Genomic DNA, 25,881 nt, shown 5'->3' on the forward strand with positions numbered 1-25,881 from the left:
GCAGGGAGCCTGATGCAGGGCTGGATCCCAGGACCCCAGGATCATGACCCAAGCTGAAGGCAGGTGTCCAACCAATTGAACCACCCAGGTGCCCCTTTTTAAAAGTTTTAACTGAAAGTCATTTTGGGGGCAGGAAATATGTTCAGGTGGTACCGATGGATCTACAATGAAAACATCTTCCTACCCCTTCCTGGCCTGGCTTTCCTTCCTGGGAGAACCAACATTCCCAGTTTCTTGAGAAGCTTCCAGAAACACTTTAGGCTTGATAAATCTCGGCTATTCTTTTCATCTTTGCTGTGGTTGTGTTTATTACCCACTCCTGCAGCCAGAAAGCCTTGCTCTAGGGAGAGGAGAGGTGGGGTTATTGCGAGCCCACTCAGCACAGGGACGGTTAGAGCCCTAGGGACACACATCCTGCAGAACCATCCTACCTCCTACTGCGGGGTGCACATTGCATGGGAAGGGAGAGTCTGCAAGCAGGCTCTAAAGAAGGCCTCGCTCTTCTCAGGGATGCAGCCCTCTTGCTTCTGCTTCTACTCAGAAGGGAGCCCACTGACTCTCCTCTCAGGGCCCACAGCGCTGCCCCTTAACTCCATGTGGACAGGAGGTTCTTTGGACCTGGGCTCTGACTCGCCTCCTGCCTGCCCCATCCCCTTCTTCCAAAGAGAGAGCAGCTTATGAGAACACCTGCCCCCCCCGTGCCCCCTCCCCCGCCGCCGAAGCAGGGTCATTAAAGTCAGGAGAAAGGGAACGCAGAGCTTCTTCTTCTTCTGGTTGCTTCTGGATAGAAACTCCCGGGCCCCTGGGCCTGGGACACTGTGCATGACACTTTCTAAAGAGCGACCCACAATGTCTCATCATTTGAAAAAAAAGTCCTGAGCAGTGGTGGGTGGGGATGGAAGGATTAGGGAGCCATGACTTGAAAGGAAAAGGAAGGTTCTAGAACGTTCAATAAAATGGCCATTGAATTATTTGCATCCCCTTGGAACATGGTCCCCCTCTGAATGCAAAACTAAGCAAGGGGCTCCCTGAAGGCTGAGCTCTCTGCAGGTCTCAGAGAGGTGGGTGGGATGGGAGTGAGCAGCACGGAGACACCTAAAAGGTCGTGTTTGTGTGGAGCCCAGGTGTTAGTGGGTGAGTGTGTGTGTGCGCGACTGGATCAAGGTGTCAGAGGCTTAGAGTGGCCTGTGTGAGATGGGCTGGGTGGTGTAGGAGGGGAAAGAAGGTGCTGAACCCCCCTAGGCTTCTATATGCAGCAAGGCGCCTATTTGAGAGTGATGGGGGGTGTGTGCATGTGGGCGCGGGCATGTGCGTGTGCGTGTGTGCGTGTGCTGTCAAGACACCCACGGTGCCCCACCTCCCCCAGTGGAGGAGGGAGATCTTTATCTGGCCCCTAGGTGCTTCAGGAGTTTCAGAGTTTCTCACCAGCCTGTCTCTCCCCGTCCCCACCCCAGGCCTTGCCCCCTCCATCCTCTGCACAGGAAGTGGGCTGGCCCTGGGGTTTTAGTGTTTGCCGGCCTCCTCAGCCAGCTGCTACCTGGGCTGCCGGAGTGGAGGAGTCAGCGCAGGGCCCCAGGGAGATGGCTGTGGACCCAGCAGTGGAGAGATCCCAAAAGAGCGCGCTGCGGTCCCATGTCTCAGCCAGGTGACTTTACCCTCACCCCTGCCCCTGTCTGGTTTCCGGGTACCTGGGGGCTCCCTCTTGGCCCTGCCATCAGCCCCTGGGCTGGAAGTGGTCATGGGACACTGTTAAGCTCTCACTTAGAGGCCCCAGGAGGTTCGGCCTGAACCCCCATCTCCCGGCTCTCCCATCCCCCAGCCCTATCTTGAAATCCCTCAAGGATGAAGTGGTCCTGATCTCATGGCTTTTGCCTTCTTGAGAAAAAAGCTGGCCCCTAGTTCTGGGCTATTCCTCCTTCCCAGCCCAACCCTGGGGAGGCTGGGGGCTGCTCTGGGATGAGGGGGCCTCACAACCCAAAAGCGGTGAGGAAAGACACAGGAGGATGGGGAGGGGGGAGGCCAGCTAAGCCCCAGAGGGCAGTGGGATGAGGGGTGGGGGGACACGCAAGCCCCCACCCGGCGGCTGTGGATGGCAGGGAAGCACCCCTGTGTAAAGTGCTCCTTGGGAGGCTGTGGGGTGGGAGAGGGGCGAGGGGGTCCTCTGAGACCTAGCCCTGAAATGGGATTTCCTCCTCTCTGGGAACGATGTGAGTGGGCAGGTCTGTAGGGTCTCCAGGCCCCACTGGAGGGGATGGGACTCCATTCCTGGGGCTGTCCTCTCTCCTGGGGGAATGAGGCCTCCCGCCCTGAACTGCTTTCGGAGCACCTCACAGATGGGGTGGCTGAGGGGCAGAGCCACCCCCTGGGGTCCCCTTCCTTACCCCACAGCTGGGGAGATGCTCCTGGAGGTAAACAACAAGCCCCCCACCCCTGTGTGTGGGATGATCAGGAGGACGAGGGGAGATGGTGCCCATTAAGGCCAGCGGTCTGCATGCCGGCCTCCTGCCTCTGGTCCCCCCGAACCCCTCCGGGGCACCCCACGGCCCACAGCATCAGCCCCGCGGCGGCAGTGGCGGGAAGGCAGGCGGTACTGACCCAGTTCAGCCCCCGCTCTGCCCCACTCTGGCCTGGGCGACAGGCTTACCGGCCTCGGCTCCTCCTTGTCTGAGAAAAGGAGTCATAATGGTACCCACTCCCAGGGCCGCTGTGGGGACTAAGTGAGCTGCTCTCTGTGGAGCGCTAGGGACCCAGGCACAGAGTGAGAGGCGAGTATTAGTCACCACCCCCGTCATCACCCCTGTCACCATCGTCATCCTCATTGTCATTATCATCTCCTCACTTGAAATCAGATGATGGGCTTTGAGTCCAGCTCTCTGGGCAATGCTGAGCTCAGTCTTGGGGGGTAACGACAGCCACCTTCCAGGGTTGCGGTGAGGACCTAATGAGTCAGTGAGCGCGGCTCTGCAGCTGTGAAAGGGCAGGCTGTGTGGGTGTGCGTGAGAACCCGGGCCCCGCCGTGCTTGCACCCAGAGGTCCTGCTCCTTCTCCCTGAGGCTGGGCCCGTGGCCTTGAGCAGGATCCCTAACCTCCCTGAGCCTCCTCAGTTCCTTGCTCTGCTGGGGTGGAGGGTGCAGCCCCGTGTGGGCTGGGGGCCCTCCCTGCCCCGACCAGCTCTGGCACAGCCCGTTCTCTCCTCTCCTTGCGCCCTCTGCAATCCTGATGTACATCGCGGCCCCTTTCTGCTGTGAGCGGCAGGGAACTCATTCTAGACGATGCTTCTGCTCTAGCCGGCTCGGCTCACGTCTGCGGGGGCTGTGGTTTCGTCTTGACCTTCCTGTGCTCTTGCATGCCTTTGCCCCGACCCTCCTATCCATCCTGAGGCTCGATACCAGGTCCCGTCCTGGGCATGGGGTTGCGGTGCTCGCTGGTGCTGACCTGAGGTGACACCCTGCAGGAGATTGGTGGTACCCATGCTAGAGGGCCATGACTGAGTGAGTGGGGGGGGGGTCCCTTGGGGGTCCCAACCCTGTGCCCTGTGCTGTGGAAAGAGGTAATCAACCCCGCACCCTGTACTCCTGCTGGGGAGCTCACCCTCCTGTGGGGATGGTGGGCCAGGCAAAGAGCCGAGAGGTACCACCCTGGGCTCTTTCTCGAACCCCAGCCAGACCCCTGACAGTTGGCCTGCGCCCTTGCTGGGCCCTGACTCCTCAACTCCAGGACAGGGAGGCTATGGGCCTTACTTCTGAGGCCAGTGCCTGGGACAGGGTCTGGGCAGAGACAGAGGGCGTGAGGAAACATGTCCTGGGGGTGAGCGAGCAGCAGATGAAATCCTAGCCCTGCCCCTTCTGGGCACCTGACCTTGGCGGGTTAGGAGCCTCGGTTTCCTCATCTGTGTAAAGGGGACAATACAAGCACCTGCCCCTCCCCAAGCTGCTGGGGAGAGAAGATGATGTAGTGTGTGTAAAGTGCTGGGCACAGTGTGAGTGCTCCGTACACCCCACGGGGATGGCCGTGAGGTAATCAGTACACGTGGACTGACCATGTCAACCGTCTCGGTGGGCAGGAAGGTACAGTCGGAGAAGCTACAGGAGCCCCTGCCTGGGCTCTGGGCGGTCTGCTCTGGCTCAGATCCCACATCTGCTTCTTACCAGCTGCGTGGCCTTGGCCAGTTACAGCACTGTGCCTCAGTTTCCCCATCTGAAAATGCAGATAATAAGAGTATCTCCAATGGATGTGCTTCTTGCTTAATTTAATGATTTTAAGACAGCCTGGCATCTAGGAGCCTCCTGATGCCAGTTTCAGTGGTGACTAGGGGGCAGCAGGGCCAAGAGGAGGCAAGCCCTAATCCTGGCTCTGTGCTGACTTCCCCACGTAGACTAGAGCAAATCTTTCCTTTCCCTGGGCTTCAGTTTCCTCAGCTTTTGAACAAGGGTTGGGCTCGCTCAGGGAGAGCGAGTGTGTGACAGTGTCTGACAGAGTGTGGGTCCCCGAATCCCCGAAGGGAGGGAGTATGCGTGGGCCCGAGGGGCCAGCAGGTGCAAAGCGCCGAGGCTGGCTGGTGCTGCTGGGTGGAGAGCAGACTGGGGCATCCTGAGAGGGGCAGGGTGCAACCTGCCTTGGAGCAGTGAGGGGCCTGGAGCAGTTGTTCACTTGTGCTTTCTTCCCCTCTTCCCCCCTCTAGGGCTCCCTTCCCCGGCTCCCACCCGTGGATATGATGGCAGCTCCTGCTCTGTCCTCCTGTCTGCCCCTCCTTGTCCTCTTCCTGCCCCTGGCCATCCTTCAGGCATCCTCAGTGGTGAATGGTGAGGACCCCGGCACCTGGACAGCTGTGCTTTCTCTTGGCAGGTGGACAAACCCCTGTCGGATCCCTTTCAGGACCCCTGCTTCTGGGCAGAGGCCCATCAGCTGGGGCAGGAGGCTGGGGAGGGAGGAGGCGAGGGCAATGGGACCAGAGATCAGGTGCACCACTTTCCCCGTTGGCCCATCTGTCCTGTCCCCGCTGCACCCCTGTGTCTCCTCCAGCCAAAGGAAGACCCTGGCTTTTCATGCCTGCCCTGCCTCGGCCTGCCTGAGGGACCTTGCAGGCACTGGGCTCAGTGTCGTCCTCTCTGAAATGGATCCACTGAGTTCTTTGCTGCCCACCAGGGCTGCCCACCTCCTCATCTGGCAGGCACAGGGTGCAGGGAGCAGGGAGCTGGGTGGTGGGTGGGCCCGGGGGTCCCTAGGTACCCCCCAGCCAGCAACTCATGCCTCGTCTTGTCAGCAGACACTTCCAAGCTCACATGCTTCTACAACTCAAAAGCCAACATCTCCTGTGTCTGGAGCTGGGATGGGGACCTTCAGGCCACATCCTGCAAGATCCACGCTCAGCCAGATAGACGGTAAGTGTGGGGGGTTGACCAGCAAAGCTGCAGCATCTCAGGATGGGGGGCTCTAATCACTGACAGTTAGACTCTTAGAATTCTTTCTAATAGACTCCAAGATGCTGCACTTGAGAATTTGGACTGATAGGACCCACGGACTCTGGTATCACAGAAGCCTGGAAAACACAGGAGTTAGAAGTTTAGACTCCTGGAACCAGGGCGGGAGGGAGGAGTGGGGGTCCAGGCTTTGGTGGAGGGGCCGGGGTAGTTTGGGGGACACTGGGCTGTGAGACTCCTGGGCCATAGTTAAAAGACATTAGAAGCATGCAGGGGGAAGAAAGAGGGCTCCCCAAGCTTTTTGAGAGACTCCTAGGGCAGCTGTGGGGACAGGGGCCTGGGGCATGGTTGGGAGCCTGGGGGCTGAGAGGGATTCAGGAATAGGGTTGCTGTGATCCAAATGTGGCAACAGCAAAGGTGGCTTGCAGTTTGGCTGTGGTCTTGGGTGGGTGGTGATTCCACAGGGTTCCAAAGGCTTCATCCAGCCTCATGGGAAGACTGGAGGGCTTTAGATGGGGAGGCCAACATGTCCTGGACTGCTTGTTTCTAGAAGATCACTGTGGCTACTGCGGGGCCAGGCTGGGCAGGGAAGAAAGAGGAGCTGGTGATGGGAAGTGGAGCAGGTGGGGAATGGGTGCCTCTCCTGAGGTCGGCATAGAGCCCGGCACAGGCTGGCCTTGCTGCAGTGGGGGCCATCCCGAGGGCCAGCTCTGGGGGTCCCTCCTTTTGTCCTAAAGAGTTTCTTTTGCCTTGACAGGCCTTGGAACAAATCCTGTGAGCTGCTCCCTATGCGACCGGCATTCTGGGCCTGTTACCTGATCCTCGGATCCCCAGATGTGAGTAGTGGGAGCCGAGAAGAGAGCCCAGGGTGCAGAGGGGTGTCCTTCCAGGGGCAGAGCTGGGGCCCAGTGAGCCCAGTGGCTTTGGCTCTGGGCTGCAGCACAGGGGGCTGCCCCGGGGGCAAGAGAGGTGGGAGGAAGAAGAGCAGTGTCCAAAGGCCAGAGCTCAGACTGATGGTGTGGAGGAGGGTATCTGTGGTGCAAGGGGCTCGGCCATTCAGCCTCTTCTCCCCATCTCCCCCATGCTTTGTGGGTCCTGTGACACTTCTGTACTCCTCATCAGGTTGGGGAGCGCCCACCAATAACACCCTCCTCCGATTCTTCCAAGGTCTTGGCAAGTGCAGGGCAGTGTGGGCTTAAAAGCGTGGATCCTGGAGCTGGCCTGAGCGCCAGCCCTGGCTCCATTGTCACAGCAGCTTGGTGACACTGGGCAAGTGCTGAGTCCCAGGCTTCCCTTCTCGAAATGGCAATAACGATGGCACCTGTGTCATAGTGTTCTGTGGGTTAAAGCACCTGACGTGCCACCCACCACAGAGCATGCACTTGACTTTACGGCCTGTGGATCCCTATGACTTTGTGGGTGGGCACCAGCGCTATCCTCTTCTTCTCAATGAGGAAACAGGCCCAGAGAGGCGCTGCCAGTGGGGGGCAGAGCTGGGATTGAACCCTCTAGATGGGTGTGCAGCCGTGTCCATGCGGGTGGGCAGCACATTACCATCTGTCACGCCCTGCTTGGCAGCGGCGGGCAGCAGGGATGCCCACACCACAAGTTCCAGCCATCATCAGCTCACACCCATTTGTAAGTGGCAGGAGGACGTGGAGATGGGCTCACATGGCGGGGCTGATTCAGGCGCAGCCTCTGGAACCAGTCCCTGTGAGGTCTGCAGGGGGTCTGGCTTCAGAACCTGTCCCCACCGATTCCTAGCTGTGTGACCTCAGGCACGTCCCTAGCCACTCTGAGCTTCAGTCTTCTCAGCTCCAGGGTGAGAAGAGTGACAGTGTCTGTCTCTGTAGGGTGTTGAGGGAATTAAATGAGACAACATGTGTCCAGCACGCAGAAGTGCCTGCCATGGAGGACAAAGCATTCCTGGCACCTCTATGATCTGTGACCTTAGCAAGACCTACCATTATTATCTGGAAGCATCAGCCCCCCTGCACCCCCAGCGGCTGAGGGAGGCAGGGGCAGGCCCCCAGCAGCAGGGAGATGGGAACTGCACCCAGCTCAGGTTCAGGGTGTGCTCATGGTGGGCCACCGCGGGGCCCAGACGGACCCGGACGGACTGTGCCTGGGCTCCCGGACCTGAGAACACCGTCACCTGTGAGCCGTAGGCTGCTCCTTTGGCCGTCCTGGGTCAGGCGTCACGGCCCCGGCCTGCAGTCTCCGTAGGGCAGTGGCTGCAGAGGCCTGGGTTTGAATCCGGACTCCGCTGCTGACCGGATGCGTGACTTTGAGTTTCTCCCCTGCCGTAGGAGGACGGACGGCTCGAAGAATCAGCCAGACAAGTGTCTGGGGCACCCGAGCCGTGCCTGCCCACAGGGGATGCTCAACACCTGACCATTTCCTTCCCCAAAAGTCAGGGTTGGGGGGGTGGGGGAGGGGAAGCTTTCACCCTCAAAGCTGGTGCACAGGTAGTTTTCTCGGGGGCTCATCCGGCTCGCACACCTTTGCGCTGGGGGGCTCCCTCCCTCCCACGGCAGCTCACTTCACCTCAGGCCCCCGGAACATTCAGCTGTCTGTCTCTGTAAGTGAAGTCTCAGCGGCACGTGGCCATCAGCCATGCACAGTCTCCCGCGGGTTGTGTCCGGCTGCTTTCACAGGAGGCAACGACTTGTGACCGAGACCGTTTGACCTGCAAAGCTAGAAATATTTACTCTCTGCACCCCCTCACAGGAAAACTTGGGCGACCCCGCCTTGGCGGGTGGGGCTGGTGGAAGGGCTCCACTTTTGCTTCGGTCTTGGCCTCCCCCGGCCTCCCCACCCTCCATCCCTACCTCATCCCTCCCTTGCAGGCTCAGAGTCTGACCTCGGCGGACGTTGTCGGCATGAGCGTGATGTGCCATGAAGGGGAGAGGTGGAGGATACTGATGACCCAGGACTTCAAGCCCTTTGAGAACCGTGAGTGAGGAATTGGGCAGGGGTGGGGGTGCTGGGGGGGACCGGAGCGGGCTGGGAGCCTCCTGCCCTGCCTTGCCCTCTGGGATCCTCCCTGTCCTGGCCTCTCTCTGTACCCACGTGTGACCTCTGGCTGTCCGCTGCCCTCGGAATGTAGTCCTGGCTCCTTACCCTGGCATTCAAGGCTCGGGAGCTGGCCCTGGCTTCCCAATCTAGCATTCCTGCTCTCGTGGCCTATATTGCTGCCACAACCAAAGGCCGGCTCTCTGAATTCAGCTTGCCCAACCATGCCTCTGAGCCCTTGTACTTGCCGGTGCCACAGCCGGGAAGGCTCTTCCCGCCAGGAAAGTTGGTACTCACCCTTCAAGGCTCAGGGAAGAGTCTCCTCCTTCAGGAAGCCTCCTCAGACTCTCCCGGTCCCTTGTACCTCCTCCTTCAGGGTATTTATCTTCTTTCAGGGTTCTCACTGCCTGATTATGGCTACAGCACGTTTCCCTTACTGGGCTGTGAGCTCCCTGAGGGCAGAGTGTCTGGCATCCCTATGTCTCTACTCAAAGTAGCCAGCACCAGGCCTTCACGGGGCTGTGCTCTGGGAGGGTTTTCTGAGTGACTGGGTGCTCAGCTCCATCCCCAGGCCGTGGAGGCCATCTCTCAGGAAGACAGGGCAAGACCTAGGCAGGGCTTTCAATGCAGCCCTGCCCTAACTGAATGGGATCTGCCCAGCAGATCATTTTTGCCCAGTGAGAATGGGGAAAATCGGTGAACTGCAGACCCGGATTGTAGTAAGGACTCTGTGAGCCAGACAAAGAAGCTGCTTAGCACACGCTCAGTAGACATTTACTTAGTGTTATTTGTCTAGTTCTACAGAGTTCCAGAATTCTAAAAACTTAAGTCTGTTTAACGTCAGGATCATAAAATCTTATAATCCCATAAGATCACTGAAATTCAATTAAATTACATGAGATGATCCATGTTAAAGCTCTCAGATCCATTCTGGATGCTCACGCTCTGGTGGGGGAGACAGAAAATGAAAAAAGAGCCCCAAATAGATGTTTGACATGTCAGGTGGTGCAAGTGCTGGGCAGGAAAATAAAATAGGTTGGTGTGTTGGGGGGGCAGGTAGAGAGCTGTGGATGGTGGGAGAAGGGTTCTGCAAGCAGGTGAGGATCCCTGGGGAAAGAGCACCTGGGAGGGAGAAAGAGCAGGTGGGAAGGTAGTGGTGGGAGCCCTTCTGAGCTTCATCCCCTTAGCATCGTGACCCAGCATCCCCCAAGCTCACTGTCCCTTCCTCTCTCCTGCCTCCAGTTCGCCTGATGGCTCCCAATGGCCTCCAAGTCGCCGATGTCGGGACCCACAAATGTAACATAACCTGGAAAGTCCCTCAGTCCTCCCACTACATCAAAAGATACCTGGAGTTCGAGGCTCGGAAGAGGTCCCCAGGCCACAGCTGGGAGGTGAGCGCACCACCCGGCCCCCACCTGCCCCGGTCCCTCCCTCCTGTCCTGATCACCCTGTCCATCCTTCACTCCACAAGGCCACAGCAGCCCCAGGCAGCCCCAGCCACTGCTCTGTACTGGCACCTCCAGCCTCCCCTCCTGGGATGTGCCCCCCCACAACCTGGGGGTCCTAGCTGGAGGGGGGGTGCCAGGCTGGCCCCGGGGCAGGATTTTACATAGCCACGAGGCAGGTGATTGGCCTCGGAGATTTCAGGGGCCCTGGGAAGCCACCTCTCCAGTGTGGTCCACATCCCCCAGGGTCTCCCACTTCCCCAATCACTGTTCTCCCGTATTTGCTCGCTCAACACTCACTGAATATTTACTACCCGCTGACTAGGCGCTGGGTGCTGGAGAAGCGGGTGGAGGGCAAAACTGGGAGCTTCCTGTGCTCAGGAAGCCCACATGGAGGGGAGTGGGAGACGGTCTGCAGAGGCGGAGATTGGAGACTACGGGACTTTGATACATGCTATCAAAGGAAATGAAATGGGATTGCACATTTGGGGGGGCCTGGGACAGGCTGCTTGGGACCCAGGGAGCCTTGTGAGATCTGAGGCTTAAGAAGGAGCTGACCCTGCACAGATCTGGGGGACGGTTTCCCAAGCAGAGGAGACAGATGCTGCTGAGACAAGACGTGGACTGTGTGTCTGAGGAATGAGGGGAAAAAAGCAAAAAGAGTGACCCAGTGGTGGGAGAGGTCTCTGGGAAAATGCTCTTTCTGGTTAGAGCGTAGCAGAGTTGGGAGCACGGAGACCAGCTCCTGCCTGAGCCTCGGGAAGGGCAGAGGGGAGAAGGGGAAGTGTCCAGAACTGGTTCCGCAGGTGGAACCAGCAGGTTGGCAGCTGGGTTTGGTGCCTGGGGGATGAGTGAGGGGCTCAGGATGCCCTTGTGGTTGGGGGCCCCAGCACTGAATAGTCAGGGAGCCTATGTGGGATTGTCGAGGAGACTGGCTGGGGGAAGAGGGTGGCTGGGGGGGGGCGGGAGGAAGGTGCTACTGCTCACCTCCCAGTCCCCCTGCCATGGAAAGGGAGGCGGCCACGGGGACCCCTCTGCTCTGACAGCTCCCCATGCCCGTCTCTGCCCCAGGAGGCTTCCCTGATGGCCCTCAGGCAGAACCAGCAATGGATTTCCCTAGAGACACTCACTCCAGACACCCTGTATGAATTTCAAGTGCGGGTCAGGGCCCAGAGAGGCAGCCACAAGACTTGGAGCCCCTGGAGTCAGCCCCTGGCCTTCAGGACGAGGCCTGCCGGTACCAGTGGGCAGAAGGGGTGGGACAGAGCTCAGGTGGGAGGGGGTGGCTGGGGTGTGACCTGGGGCAGCTGGTGGGGGAGGCCTGAGGGTGGGGGGTACAGGGCTCACCTGCTATTGTTAGCTCACTCAATGTGACCCTGCAGGGGGAGTCAAGGGTGGGGGGCTGCTCACACCTGGAAGCCTCGGTTTTCTCATCTGTAAAAAGTGGGTACTGTGCTCCCTGGCAGGGCGACTGTGAGGAGGCACGCAATGCCCCCTTGTCGGCCTGACACACAGCTGGTCTGCTGGGCCAGCCGGGACCTGCGAAGGCCTTGCTTGGGTCAGGGGTCAGCCTGTGCCTCGGCACCAGGGCCTAACCCTTCTCCTTGCTTCTCCTCCCACCTCTGGGCAGCCCAAGGGAAGCAGTCTCTGCCCTTTCCTTGGTTCGGCCACATCATCATGGGCGTCACCGGTGCCTTTGGCTTTATCATCTTGGTCTACTTGTTGGTCAACTGCCAGTACATCGGGCCATGGTAAGAGCCCTCCCTGCCTGCCCCTTCGTGCTCTTATCTGACACGCACGCACCCCCTGCCAGGCCAGGCTCTGGGCCCAGCCCCCTGCTCCGACACACAGTGCTCCCTCGGCCTTCCCCCAAGTCCTCCCTGCCTAACGTCTGGCCTTTCCTGTCACCCATCCTCAAAGATGGAACCCCACGGAACCAGCCTGAGGGGAGCCGGGGAAGGAGAGCCCCATGGAGGCCCTGCCCAGAGCATTACTCTTGGACATGGAGGTTGTGTGTGGGGGGGCACATGTGTGTATGCGTGTGGGCACGTGTCAGCTGTCGCTGTGTGTGTGTGTGTGTCCTCATGGATCTCTCTAGGTCCCGGCATTCATTCGTTTATTCCTTTATTTGTTGAGCCCCAGCTCAGTGCCAGGCCTGGCGCCGAGTGCTGGGAATAGGGAGGCAAGCCACACGCATGTGGTTCCACCTTCATGGAGCTCACGGTCCCGTGGGAGGAGGAGGATGTCTATTAATCATACACAAATACAATGACACACCGTAGTAGGATGGTAACGGAAGGTACCAGTGGACTGGAAGCAGACAACGGGAGAGGAACCTTGGTTGAGGGGTGGCTGGCAGAAGCATGCCCAAGGGAGTGACGATTCCCTGAAAATCTGGAGGACTAAGCAGGCAGGTGGAGGGGACGGGGAGTGCACCCCCAACAGAAGAAACAGGGTGTGCAAAGGCCCTACGTGGGAAAGAGTAAAGTGCACGACAGCGGCTGAGGTGTGGCTGGAGACCAGAAGGGGGTGAGGAGAGGGCTGACCTGAGCCTGAACATCTAGGGGGGCAGCCAGGCTTTCTGGGGCCTTAAGGCCAGGACCGCATTTTGAGGCAGGTTCATACAGAGACCAAGGCACTCATCTTGAAAAGTGGAGCATGGGCTAGAATGCAGCCCCCCACTCACTCCACCCATAAAACCAGGTGCCCTTGGGCAGTGCACTGCCTGAACCACCATCCATGATAGCCTGGACTAGGAGACCCACAGTCCGGCCTGTCTCCTATCTCCCTCCTCCTGGTTCTCTTTAGCCCAGACACCTGGCTCTGTGTGGCCCCTGACCACTCTGGCTGCTGTGGTCCCCCACCCCACATCCTTCTCTAGCACAGCCCTCTGCTTTTTGTTTCCACAGAATGAATGGTCATGTTGCACAGGTGGTTCGTGTTGGTCTCCTCGTTAGAATGTCAGCTCCTTGAGATCAGGGACCTTCTCTGTCTGCCATCCTTGTGTCCCCAGGACCCAGCCCAGTACCCCCCATTACGGGGCATCCGCTTGATGCTGATCCAGCTGATGGCTGTGGACTGGCTCTGTGCCCTACCTTCAGGGCTGCGGGGCGCTGGCAGGACACCGGGGCCCCCTCCCGACTCATCCTCCTCCCCACCCCTCCCCTGTTCAGGCTGAAGAAGGTTCTGAAGTGCCATATCCCAGACCCCTCGGAGTTCTTTTCCCAGCTGAAGTCAGAGCACGGAGGAGATTTCCAGGTAGGAGTCGGGACGGAGGGTGGGCAGAGGTGTGAGTGGGTGGTGGTGGCACAGGAGTCCACTGGCACTTCTGTGTTTTTTTAAGATTTTTTTTATTTATTCGAGAGAGAGGCAGAGACACAGGCAGAGGGAGAAGCAGGGTCCCTGCAGGGAGCCCGATGTGGGACTCGATCCCGGGACTCCAGGATCTCGCCCTGAGCTGAAAGCAGACGCTCACCCCTGAGCCATCCAGGGGCCCCTGAGGTTTGCGCTTTGTGAAAGGAGACAGATCCTGAAGTGAGCGGACCCTGGGCTGGGTGTGGGCCCGTTTGCCAGCTCTGGCCCCAGCCCTCTCTGACTGAATGGTGCCCCCGGCTGAGCCAGGCTGCCCGGGCTGCCTCCGGCTCCGGCCCTCCTGGCTGTGTGGCCTTGGGCACGTTGTAGAACCTCTCTGTTCTGATTCCTCACTTGTCAAATGCGGAGGGAAATAGCGTTACTGGCGTGGGCCTGAGCGCACCGCCCGGCACACGGTGAGGGCTCAAGGGGCCCGAGCGGGAGTCGCCGTCACCAGGCTGGGCTGACCCAGAGGGACTTGCCAGCTCTCCCCGTCCCACCGTCTTCGCGGGCAGTGCTGTCTCTTGTCCTGCTGCAAAAATCGTCTAAACGAGCTCCATACCTTCTCCCCAATGGTAACAAGTCCAAGCCACTTCTCATCAATCGAAGCAGATTCACTGGAAAAGCACCGGCCCAGATAGTAGTAACACTCTGAACCCCACTTCAACCTCAGTTGTCTCGCTGCCCTGAGCCCACACTTGCTTCAGGAAGGAAGTGTTGAGGGGGAACAGGGTTGTGGTGGGCTGCTTCTAGCACCCTCCCCTCCCCAGGCTCTCTAGATGGGGCGGAGGATGAGGTAGGGGTGGAGGGAGGACGGGAGGAGTGCTGAGGGACTGGAAAGCCAGACTTGGGCCCAAGCTGTCAAGAGTTGGCTTTGGAGTCCTCTACTATGACTGATCAGGGCTCCTTCTGGAATTCTTTGGAAAGCTCCCAAGACTGCGGATGGCTCACCTACAGCTCTCTTGATGTGGGGGAATGTATCTCCTTAGATTCTTCCTAAAGCCCTAGAGGTGGTGAGCTCCCTGTCAACAGAGGCATTCAAGCAAGCCTCGGCTGACTCTCTGTCAGAAGCAGAGCAGAAGGGATTCCTGGCTGGAGGCTGCATTAGATGCATGTCCTCTTCCGGGGTGAAGTCTTTCTGATTTTATGGGACTAGGACATTTTGAAGGGGAGTGTGTTCCTTCCTGAGAGGTGCAAACAACTCCATGTTCCCATGGTCTCGATGCTTGCCCCAGACCGAGGGTGTGGGAAGGGCTATCCCAAGAAGCCCTGGAGGTACACAATGCGGTTGGGGGTCAGGGCGGCAAGGGGGACCCCACCTCTCCTCTGCATCTGGGTGGGGGGCCTGCTCCTCTCTCTTACCCCAGGGCCTCTGGCTACCAGGCCACAAGGCCCACCGCCCTGCCCCAGGACGTGGGCGTATGCGTGCCAGTGTATGAGTGAGTGGGAAGGGGGTCAGTTTCCCCTTGCGCCCCCCTCCCACCCCACTTCAGGGCACTGTGGACGGAGGCCCAGGCCCAGGAAGTGGCTGACTGCACACACCTCAGAGGGGTGCTGGCAAGGCCCTGGCACACCAGGGGGGGGGTCACGGGCCTGGCCTCCCCCTGTTCCTGGCTGCGTCTCAGCACTGCTGCCCAGCCCTGCCCTCTGTCACGGCTCCTTCTAGGGCCAGACCTCCCGCTGCCCCCACCCCTGACCTGCACCCTGTCCCTCTCTTCCCAGCCCACTGGGCACCGGAGTGTAGGAGCCATTGGGCCTGGTCCCTGTGCTCAGGGTCCCACAGCCTAGGTGCTGAGGGCTCCCAGGACAAAGGGCTGTTGGGGTTCTCAGCCGCACCCCCTGCAGCCCCCGTCACACCACCCTGATGGCCTGCTGTCCCTTGGGTAGCCTGCATTTTACCCCACAGTCTGCACTTCACCCCACACCCTACACTTCACCCCACAGCCTGCATTTTACCCGAAGCCTGCATTTTACCCCACACCCTGCATTTTACCCCCACAGCTGCATTTTTACCCCATAGCCTGCATTTCACCCCACAACCTATGTTTCACCCCACAGCCTGTATTTCACCCATTTCACCTCAGAGCCTGCACTTCACCCCACAGCCACGTTTCACCCCACAGCCTGCATTTCACCCCACAGCCTGCGTTTCACCCCACAGCCTGCATTTGTACCCCATTCCACCTTCATTCTCTTACTTGACATCTTCCTGCTGGCTCACAGTAGGGAAGTTAGGAAAGAGGTTGTGGGATTGAGGTCCAGAGAGGCGCAGTGGCCTGCCCGGGGTCACACAGTTAGCGAGAGGGCCGGGGCCAAAGTGGGAGCCCAGCTCTCCCTGCTCCAGATTCCGGAGCAACTGGCAAGCGCTCTGGTGGGCACTCTCTTGTCTCCGCGGAGGTGAGGGCGCGTGTGGCGGGTTGGGGCCACGGGCACAGGGTGGGAGAGGAGACTCGCAGGACCATCGGTCCCCACTGGAGATTTGTTCACGGCAGCCTGGGCCGGAGCCTGGCTGTGCGATCGGTGCCACGGCATGTCCCCCCTGGGCATCTGCGGAGGGAGCAAAACGTACCCCAGTGCCCTTTCTGTGCTGATTTGTACACTCGTGCCCGCCCCCGCCAGACGCATGAGGGTTCTCCCCTCGGCCTCTCCCCTCTGCTGGCGCCTAGAGCAGTGCGGGGCTCCCAGTAGGGGCTCGACCGACAGTTACTCCCAGAAACAACACCCACCCCCCCACCCCACACCTCCAGTAAGTGTGCTCCCGGGGCTGACCTAGAGCGTCCCCCAAGCCACTTAGTGGGTGGGGGTGGGGTATGGTCAGGGAGGCCTGCCTGGAGGTAGCCGCCCAGAGTAGACTGTAGTTAGGAGTTGTTGCTGAGAGTCTGAGGGACGCATCCCGCTCACCTTCCGACCGCTCTTTCTCCCGGCAGAAGTGGCTCTCCTCGCCCTTCCCCTCGTCCTCCTTCAGCCCCAACACCCAGGCACCTGAGATCTCCCCGCTGGAGGTGCTGGACCGGGACGCCAAGGCCACACAGCTGCTTCTGCTACAGCAGGAGAAGGTGCCCTCAGCCTCAACTGAGACCAGCGGCCACTCGCTCACCAGCTGCTTCACCAACCAGGGTTACTTCTTCTTCCACCTCCCTGATGCTCTGGAGATTGAGGCCTGCCAGGTGTACTTCTCCTATGACCCCTGTGCAGAAGAGCCCGAGGAGGGCGGGCCTAGGGCACCCGAGGGGTCTCTGCCCCTACCCCAGCTGCTTCTGCCAGGGGAGGACGATGCCTACTGCACCTTCCCCCCTGGGGATGACCTGCTGCTCTTCTCTCCCGGGCTCCTGGGTGGCCCGGGCTCCCCAGACACTGCCCTGGGGGGCGCTGGGGCTCGGGAAGAGAAGCTGCCCCCCTCTCTGCCGGAGGGAGTTCCCAGAGACTGGGCCCCCCAGCCCCTGAGGCCTCCCACCCTAGGAGTGCCTGACTCCATGGATATCCAGCCACCCCTGGAGCACGCACTGGGAGAAGCAAGAGAGGCGGTCCCAGCCCCTGGCCCCAGGGAGGGGGTGGGCTTCCCCTGGGCTACCCTTCCCGGTGGGGGCCAGCTCAGGGCCCCTACCTCCTGCCTGACTCTGAACCCCGATGCCTACCTGTCCCTCCAAGAGCTGCAGGATCAGGACCCAGCTCACTTGGTATAGAGGGACAACCAGGCAGGTCGCATCCGGACGTCTCTGCCCAGGGGGCCCCCACCCAGCCCTTCACACCCCGCTGTTCACTTCCAAACAATAATTGCTAATTGCTGCTCGCTGGTCCTGTGGCCCAAGTCAAGAACTGCAGCGGGTGGGGGCGCTGTGACTCCCCCCTCCCCCTTCAGTCATAGAGTCCCACGGCTTTTCCTCTGAGGCCTCATCCATCCTCTCCAGCCCTGCAAGTACTCTTCAGGGAGCATTCTCGGGGGTTCTACAGGGATCTTCACAGGGTCCTCCTCACTGGGGGCTTCCTGCCCCAGGCCCATCCCCTTTCACCCCTATCCACGGTAGCCAGAGTGCTCTCTCTGAACCACAACTATGGCTCTGCTGCCCCTTGTTTAAAACCCTGCCATGGCTCCCCCACTTCCCTCAGCACCACTTCTTGGCCGGGCTCTTGCCCCTCTGGCATCATGTTGGGACATTCTCCTCCGGAACCCTCCCAATGGTCCTACTGAGCCACCAGCAGCTCCCTCATGCACCCAATCTTTGCACACGCTGCTCCTTGTACCTGCGGTGCCCCCTCCTCTCTCATCTAGGTGACACTCCCCTTACATCTCAAGTGTCCTGCTTCCCTTAGAGGGAAACACTGCCTCCATTAACGTGTCCCCGCTTCGAGATTCAGCGCTGGCGGGACAAGTTCTCAGGGTCACGGGATGGCTAGACAAAGAGGCCCTGTCACTTCACCCTTGGGATCTTTTGTGACCTCAGAATACTTAGCGACTGCATCCTTAACCACTGCAGCCCAAGTATGGACGCGAATGTCAGAAGGAAAGTGGGACACTGGCTCTGGATCTTTCCATAGCGGTTCCACAGATTCATAAGGCATGCTGCTGGAAAGCAAACCTCTCCTAGTGGCAGGTCTGATGCTGTCACAGGGGGTCTAGACTGCTGTTGGGGGGACCTCTTCTGCACCCTCTACTGGAGGATCTCTTCAGCAGCTCAGGGGCTGGCACACCGCCTCCAGAAGGGCAACTCTGCTCACTGCACTTGACACAGTGTGCTTGGCACCCATCCTACTCCCTGGATGAATTAATGAACTATCTGGGGCCATAGTTGCTTGGACTCCCTGTGCACAGCTGCCTCCACACAGGGGACAGCATCCCCTTCTAAGGGCAAGACTCAGGCCGAGCCCCGTGCTCACTAGGTGCCAGCATGGCCATTCCAGCAAGAGGCTCATCCCCTTACGTGGCAATCCTCCCCCCAACACAAACATAGACACACGCAGCTGCCCCCTTCCTCCTGGGTGCTTCCCAGCACCTCTCCATTTCCCTTCCCATCGTCCCTGGCACAGATCACCCCTGCGAGGCCTGTCACACCCTCCTCCCAGACCAGGCACCCGAGGCGCCCATACTTATAGGCCCTGCTCCTACCTGGTTAGGCCCCGGATGCAAGCCCACCCATCAGCTGACAAGCAGCCTACAGGCCGGCTTAGAACAGAAGCTCTGCCCAATCAGAGAGGCCCGGCCTGAAGTGGCCAATCAGATTGCTCTCAGTCTTGGGGCTGAGCTCAAGGAAGGAGGGAAGGCCCTGGGAGTAGGTGCTCGAGGAGAAGGTGCTCAGAGAAGCCTGGGGTGGAGGCCTTCAGCCGGTTAGCAGAGGGGCATCGGGCCCTGCTACAGAGACTCCTCCTGCCACTGGGGCTACCGACTGTTCACTCAAGATTCTTGTTTTCCTTATGTCTGAAATAAACTCCCCTTTGCTGAGGTTGTCTGGGTCTTGGATCCTTCCCACCACAGAGCTTAATTACCTGGGCATCTCACTTCCCATCTCCTGCCATTCGATGCCATGTGTGCTGGGCCACCAAGCTCCTCAGTCCTGGCCTGAGCATCAGACCCCAAGCTCCGTGCCCGGGGAAACTGTGAAACCTCCCTGCGGGTCAGTTTCCACTTTGAAGAGTTCTTGGAGCAGTTACTTTTCTCAAGCCTTGGTCATTTGTGTTAGACATATTGTCAATGACCTGTGTATGCGATCTCTGTTATTGTTTACTTAATGTTTTTTCTTCAAATCCATTCACTTTTTTGTTTAAATACTTTTATTTAAGGAAAACTCTTTGTATTACTTCTGTAAATGGAAAAGCTGATATTCACTATGAATAAAAGAGAACTGTAAAAAGTGAATACAATAAAGCTGATATTTGCTATAAATAAAAGATAACTGTAAAAAGTGAATACAATAAACTGTAAAAACGAATACAATGTCACAATTCATTGTCTGCTGGAAGTCTGCTCTCTTAGTTTACAGGAGGGATTACCAAGTGTTGGGAGGCTGTTGAAGACATGACATGCCAGTACCAAACAGTGAGAAAGCAAAAAGATTGGGGTGCCTGGATGGCTCAGTGGTTGTCATCCCCCCGGGTCCTGGGATCCAGTCCCACATTGGACTCCCTGCTGGGAGCCTGCTTCTCCCTCTGCCTGTGTATCTGCCTCTCTCTGTGTGTCTCAAGTGAATAAATAAATAAAATCTTTAAGAAAAGAGAAAAAAGAAAAAGCAAAAAGATTGTAAAAGGAATATCTTTTTCACTATTAAGAGTCAGGTCTATCTCATTCTGTGTCTAGGCACCATCTGACATGGTCTCATGGGAAAATACAAATAAAATATATAAAACATAATTGATATGTATATTTACTATAATATAAATTAATATAATATAAACAGAATATAAAATAAATATAAATAAAATGAGTATATATATATATATATATATATATACATATATATATATATAAATTTTAGTTCTTCAGTGCCTTTGACTCTGAATAGTTAGGCCAGATCATAGATGGCAGTATCTGGTATTCATAAAACTGCACCTGTGGCAGACATCACTAATCAATTGCAACCCACTCATGGCAGACATTGCAGACTGATCACGGCTGTCCTTCCTGCAGTCTGAGTACAGCTTTACACCCTGTAGGCGGGTCCTGATTGATCATAGCTGACTCTTGGCAACATATCTGGTCCATATCATCCCTCATCCCCCTTCCACAGTGGAGGGGCTTCTCTTTCCAGACCCTGATTTTCCAGACAGGGTAAACTGAGGCTGAAATGTTGAAGGCTGGAAAGCTGAGTGGGGCCTATGAACAGGCAAATCTAGAGAACCCAGCCGTCCCCACCATGTCAGATGAGAGACTTGAGCTGGTGGTGAGCAGAATGAGGGGTTGCTTACCCCAGGTGGACTGATGGGCCAGAAGCCACAGCGTGACAAGTCCAGGGTGGATTAGAGTTTGTGCCTCGGGAGATGGAGCCAAGGAAGGAGCAGCTGGTGGGGGCAGAAAGGGTGAAGCAAAGACAGTCCTGCCTGGGTCAGATTGCAGGGAGAAGAGCGGTGCCAGCTGGGGACCAGGCAGCGAGGGCCCCAGGAGATCTGTCAGGTGCAGAGTGGGAAGCAGGAGGCATCCGGGGCAGATCAGGGGATAAGACAAAAGGAGGGAGAGGAGGGCAGGCCTTCCAGCCTCCACATCTCCAATTTCGTTTAAATTTTTAATTTAAATTCATCTTAATTAACATATAGTGTACTAGTTTCAGAGGTAGAACCCAGTGATTCATCAGTTGCATATAACACCCAGGGATCATTATGTCATTTGCCCTCCTTAATGCCCGTCACCCACTTACCACATCCCCCCACCCACCTCCCCTCCAGCGACCCTCAGTTTGTTTCCCAGAGTTAAGAGTCTCTCATGGTTTGTCTCCCTCTCTGTTTTCCTTATTTTATTTTTCTTTCCTGTCCCCTATGTTCATGTTTTCTTTCTTAAATTCCACATATGAGTGAGATTATGTGATAATTGTCTTCTTCTGATTGACTTGTTTTGCTTAGCACAATACCCTCTAGTTCCATCCACGTCATTGCAAATGGCAAGATGTCATTCTTTCTGATGGCTGAGTAGTATTCCATTGTGTGTAGATACCACATCTTTATCCACTGATCTGTTGACGGACATCTGTGCTCTTTCCATAGTTTGGCTATCGTGGACATTGCTGCTATAAATATTGGGGTGCAGGTACCCCTGCTGATCCCTACACCTGTATCTCTGGGGTAAATACCTCGTACTGCAATTGCTGGGTCATAGGGTAGCTCTATTTTCAACTTTCTGAGGAACCTCCACACTGTTTTCCAGAGCAGCTGCACCAGCTTGCATTCCCACCAGCAGCATCAGAGGGTTCCCCTTTCTCCGCATCCTCACCAACATCTGTAGTTTCCTGACTTGTTCATTTTCCCCATTCTCACTGGTGTGAGGTGGTATCTCATTGCGGTTTTGATTTGTATTTCCCTGATGCCGAGCGATGTCGAGCATTTTTTCATGTGCCTGTTGGCCATGTGGAGGCCTTTGGAGAAACGTCTATTCATGTCTTCTGCCCATTTCTTTTTATTTTTTCTTCTGCCCATTTCTTGACGATTTTGAGTTTGGACTGTATTGTTTCATCATCTCCCCCATTATCCCGTGTCCCCGCTCTCTCCCCATGTTCTAGCTCTCACTCCAAGCAACTTCCCAGCGTCCAGTCACTGAGCAAGTTATGGTGGAAACTGGCCATCCTAGAATGAATAGCCTACCTCTGCCCTCTTAATTATTGGCATCCTGGATGACTCCAAGAAAAGATCAAGAAGCACGTTTAGACACTGAGCCAGGCACTAATCAAGCATTATCCTTATTACCTGAAAAGCCCCAGCAAGGCAGGTATTATGTTCCCCATTTCGCAGATTAGGAAACTGAGGCTCAGGGAGTTTAAAAATGCAGCTGATGGGTGGTAGAGCCAGGATTTAAACTCCTGTACAATTGGCCGCGGAGCTTTTATCCCTTCACCGACATAGAGCTGCACAGGAGACAATTATATTCTTGGAAAAAAATGAGCAAAATCCCATCCTAAGCTTCCTGGTAACCAATTAAAAAATGAACGCAGGAGCCCACTTGCTAAGATTGTAATTGTAGTTGAAACCATCCCCACCCTGTGACCCAGCGACATCACGTTGAGCTCAGATCCCTATTCAGCCTCCTCCTCGGTCCACCTGGCCCCCGCCACCTGCCCTCCGATCCCTGCACCTCCTCGGCCAGCTGTATCCCAAACTGGCTGAAGTGTAGCTGAGCCTGTCTGGCCGAAGCCCCGTGCAGCAAGTCACTCTCCCTCCTCAGTTTAGGAGATTCCTTTAGGACCTTCCCATGCCGGGTGTTTCTGGTAAAGGCTCTGGCTGTCCCTTTACTTGTCCATGTCCCCCATGGTCACTCCCCTGCCCAGGGCAGAGGATGCTGCAGACGGGGCCCTGGCCAGCCTCCCCTCTGGGGCCAGTGCGTGGCATGAGGCCAGGTGCACAGAGGAAGATGATGCGTCTCCTGCCAGCTCCTCCCTCCCTCTGCGTCCTGGCTTCCTGGAATTGTAGCCTGGGTACCTCTCCCCCGAACCTGTATCTCTCTCCCCACTCAGCACTTCCGGGCTTGCTTTCCCACAGCCCTTTGCCACCCACCCCCCCACCCCGCCCCCCAGGCCCTGTGATGGAAGCGTCAAGTGTGTCATACGGCGGTGGTGGAAAATGTCTCTGAGCAAGTCAGCCAAGGGGATGTCCCGGGGCTGTCACAGTGGTCAGGCCCAGACGCTGGGACTGAGCTAAGTTTCATCAACAACCCAACCACCTCCCCCACAGCCCCCAACAACAGTGGCCTTGAGTTCTTAGGATGCAGGGGTGAGCACCCAGGGTACCGTGCCCCCCACCGAACTCCCCATTTGGCCTGGGACATGCGCTGTCCTCTTGTCCTCACCGGTGACACAGAACTCAGAATCTTGGTCGTTCGTGTTTTACTGGGTCGCTGAGACATCGTGTGAGATCCTAGATATGCTTGTGCTTTAAAATTAGTGAAAGCCTGCCCTTTTAAGGCCAAAGTCCTGCTGGTTCAAATCCTTGCTTCACAGCGTTCTAGCTGTGTGGCTTGGGGCGAGTCATTAACTACTCTGTGCCTTAGTCTTCTCTTCTGCAAAATGGGGTAAGAATGGTATCTCCTTTCTCCCTCGTGGTGTTCTTATAAGGATCAAATTGAGTTAATAACACAATGCGTTTTGAATGGAGCCTGATGCGTGCTAAGAGCTCCATAAATGCAGCTCTTGAAGAGACCTGATGGCTTGAGAATGTTCCAGCATGGCCCTCACAGGACCTTATGCTCACAGTGGTCCCTCCCCACACCCCAGCACCTGCCACGGGATATGTTCACTGAGTTAATGTGCATATTGGTAACAGGTGAAGGGAGGAAGGAGAGAAGAAAGGGAGAGGAGGGCAGGAGAGCTAAAGAGGTTCCAAGAACCTGGACTTGTATGTGAATTGGAACCGATGTGGCCAGCAGAAGGGACAGAGCCTGCAGGCACTGGGAGCTCTCACAGCCCCACCAGGGACTGATGACACAAGTTACTCAGGGGGCCTGAGCTGCTCTGAATGCTTCCTCTGAAGGGTGGCAAGAAAGCAGCTCCTTGTAGAACCTTCTATGCTTCAGCCTCGGATGGTGCGCCCCTGGAGCTGGACCAAACTGAACTCCTTGGAGGGAGGAGCCCTGGCTATAACAATATTTTGAGGACCCTCTCCCCAAATTTACACATATATGTTGAAACTTGGGATTCTGTGTGCCTTGGACGTTTCGTTTTTATTGACTATCTGCCTGATGGCTTGCATGTAGAGTGACACTGTTGCTCTTTCATTTTATTCTTAAAATTTTATTTTGGGGCAGAGTCCAGGGAGGAGCACAGGACTGGCAACAGGTAATTTGGATTGAGTCTGGCCCTGTTGCCTGACCTCCCCCCGGCCACCTTGGGTCTCCAGCTCCCAGGGTATTCTGGGAGCCTCTGCTGCTGGGCAGGACCGCACAGTGGAGGAGGCCAGGCTGGGTGACACACAAGGAGTTTCCATTCTGTGTCCCCAACTGACTGTGGCTTGAGGAGGCACGGCTCAAACCCCAAGCCCCTGATCAGAAGCCACTTTCCTGACCTCTGACTGGGAAAGCTTCAAAGGGCTGGGCAGGGGCCACGCCTGCGACAGAGGCCAAAGGCCAGGGCCCAGGGTGGGGACAGGAGGGGTGAGGGGCCCAGGAGTTGTGGCATGGCAGGGACAGAGGGACACATACACGGCGGTCTGGGGGCTCGACCACCAGGGGGTCCTGAGTTTGAATCTAGCACTTCTCGGCTTTGTGATGGGGACAAGTGACATCTGCTTTCTGAGTCTCCACTTCCTTAGCTGTGAAATGGGGTAAGTGGCCATTTTTTTTACAGGGGGATGAGGCCTGTCCTGCATCTGGTTGGCTGTATCACAAAGCTGGTCTTAGGGCCTCCATAAGGGTCCCAGAAGCCCTTAGGGACCTCGCATCCCCCATACAGGTGAGGGAAGTAGGGCCACTGAGACAATGACTCCTGAAAGGTCTCACACCTGAATCGATGACCGGCCGTCCTGGTGGAGTCTCATCCTGAAACACTGAGGAGCACCGTCATTACTGCTGAGGGCCTTGACCTCTGCCTGCTGCTGGGAGGACAAAGGGGCGTCTTCCCCCGGTGAGCTGCATCCCTCAGGAACCAGATGAGGCCTCGTTTATTTCTTTGGCCTGGAAGCACAGCCCAGGCTGGTACCACGTTGGTGCCGAGACCTGTTTAATAAGTGAGTGAGCAAGCGAGGTGCAGTGCTGGACAGAGGTGACAGAGATGACAGAGGCGGCCTCCAGGGACCCTGCCTGGCCACCCTTGAAGGCTCGGTTGAGGCCATGAGAAAGCTGTGTGCAGCTCACAGAGCTTCTTCTCCTTCCAGTCACAGGAGGGCTCACAGGGAGGCCCCAGGGGCCACAGGAGGGAGAAGTGACAGGTGACACCTGTGTGTGGAGGGGAGGGGAGTGAGTGTGCTAGTAGCTCAGGCATAGAGATAGAACACACTTCAGCAGTGATGTGAGGACTCAGGGTTACATGGACCTTTGGAACGGCAGCCCGTGGCTCGGCCAGTAAGCAGCCTGTCCCCACCTCTCACCCCACCTGGGATGGGTTGGACTGTGTCCCACAAAAAATATGTTGAGGTCCTGGTACTTCTGAACATGACCTTGTTTGGAAATGGGGGTCTTTGCTGAAGTAACTCAGGTGAGGTCCTTAGGTGGGTCCTAATCCAGTATTACTGGTGTCCTTACAAGAAAGAAGGGACACAGAGGCAGACACAGGGAGAAGGCCCTGCGACGACAGAGGCAGAGACTGAATGAATGGCAAGGGTTGCCAGCCAGCTTCGCAGCTAGGAAGAGGCAGGAGGCATCCTCCTGTAGAGCCTTCAGAGGGAGCACGGTCCTGCTGGTCGTGCCGACACCTTGACCTTGGGCTTCTAGCCCTCAGAGCTGTGAAAGAATGCGTTTCTGTTGTTTTAAGCCGCTCCATCAGCCGTACCTTGTTGGGACAGTGCTCGGAAACGAATACCCTACCTTGGAGCCTAGAGGAGCTCAGTCCCCCAAATACCTGTCTAGACAGCACTAGCTGGAGCACTTGGAGCCCGCCCCCTGGGCCCCCACTGCGGCCCCCCCACCCCCCCACCCCACCCCAGCCCCCGGGCCATGAGCCTGCCTCAAAGGGATTCAGAGGGAGGCTCAGCCGGCAGGACACTCCCCCCGGGGAGGGCTGGACGCCCAACTCCACTCTCAACCCCAGCCTTCGTGGGCTCTGGGGCTTGGCTGACCCACAGCACAGGCTGACCAGGAGGGTGGCCCTCCCGTTGCTCCCAGGCTAATCCCCGCCAGAGCGACCCCGCAGTACCACCACTTCCTTCCTGCACCCGATTGAATAGTGTCCCCCCTACCCCATTCAGGCCCCCCAGGAACCTGTGAACGTGACGATGTTTGCACACAGGTCCCCTTGCACATGTAAGTAAGCTAAGATAAGGTCACACTGGACTAGGGTGACCCTGACATCCAACACGACCGGTGTCCTTAT

At 57.2% G+C, this 25,881-nt stretch overlaps 1 protein-coding gene across 2 annotated transcripts; it reads left to right on the forward strand.

The window, feature by feature from the left end:
* Positions 1–1,553: 1,553 nt before the first annotated feature.
* IL2RB (interleukin 2 receptor subunit beta) lies at positions 1,554–18,971 on the forward strand. Of its 2 annotated transcripts, none has more exons than XM_055328746.1 (10): positions 1,554–1,645; positions 4,682–4,802; positions 5,264–5,381; positions 6,178–6,256; positions 8,270–8,375; positions 9,678–9,826; positions 10,952–11,117; positions 11,511–11,631; positions 13,054–13,138; positions 16,159–18,971. In XM_055328746.1, the coding sequence occupies exons 2-10, from the start codon at positions 4,712–4,714 to the stop codon at positions 16,912–16,914; spliced, it is 1,671 nt and encodes a 556-aa protein (XP_055184721.1). In that variant the 5' UTR covers positions 1,554–1,645; positions 4,682–4,711; the 3' UTR covers positions 16,915–18,971. The 2 variants fall into 2 exon arrangements, with proteins under 2 accessions (XP_055184721.1, XP_055184723.1); XM_055328748.1 differs by having other exon boundaries at positions 5,267–5,381.
* Positions 18,972–25,881: the final 6,910 nt, after the last annotated feature.

This window comes from Nyctereutes procyonoides, unplaced genomic scaffold (assembly GCF_905146905.1).
Source record: "Nyctereutes procyonoides isolate TBG_1078 unplaced genomic scaffold, NYPRO_anot_genome, whole genome shotgun sequence".
NCBI classification, from domain to species: Eukaryota; Metazoa; Chordata; class Mammalia; order Carnivora; family Canidae; genus Nyctereutes; species Nyctereutes procyonoides.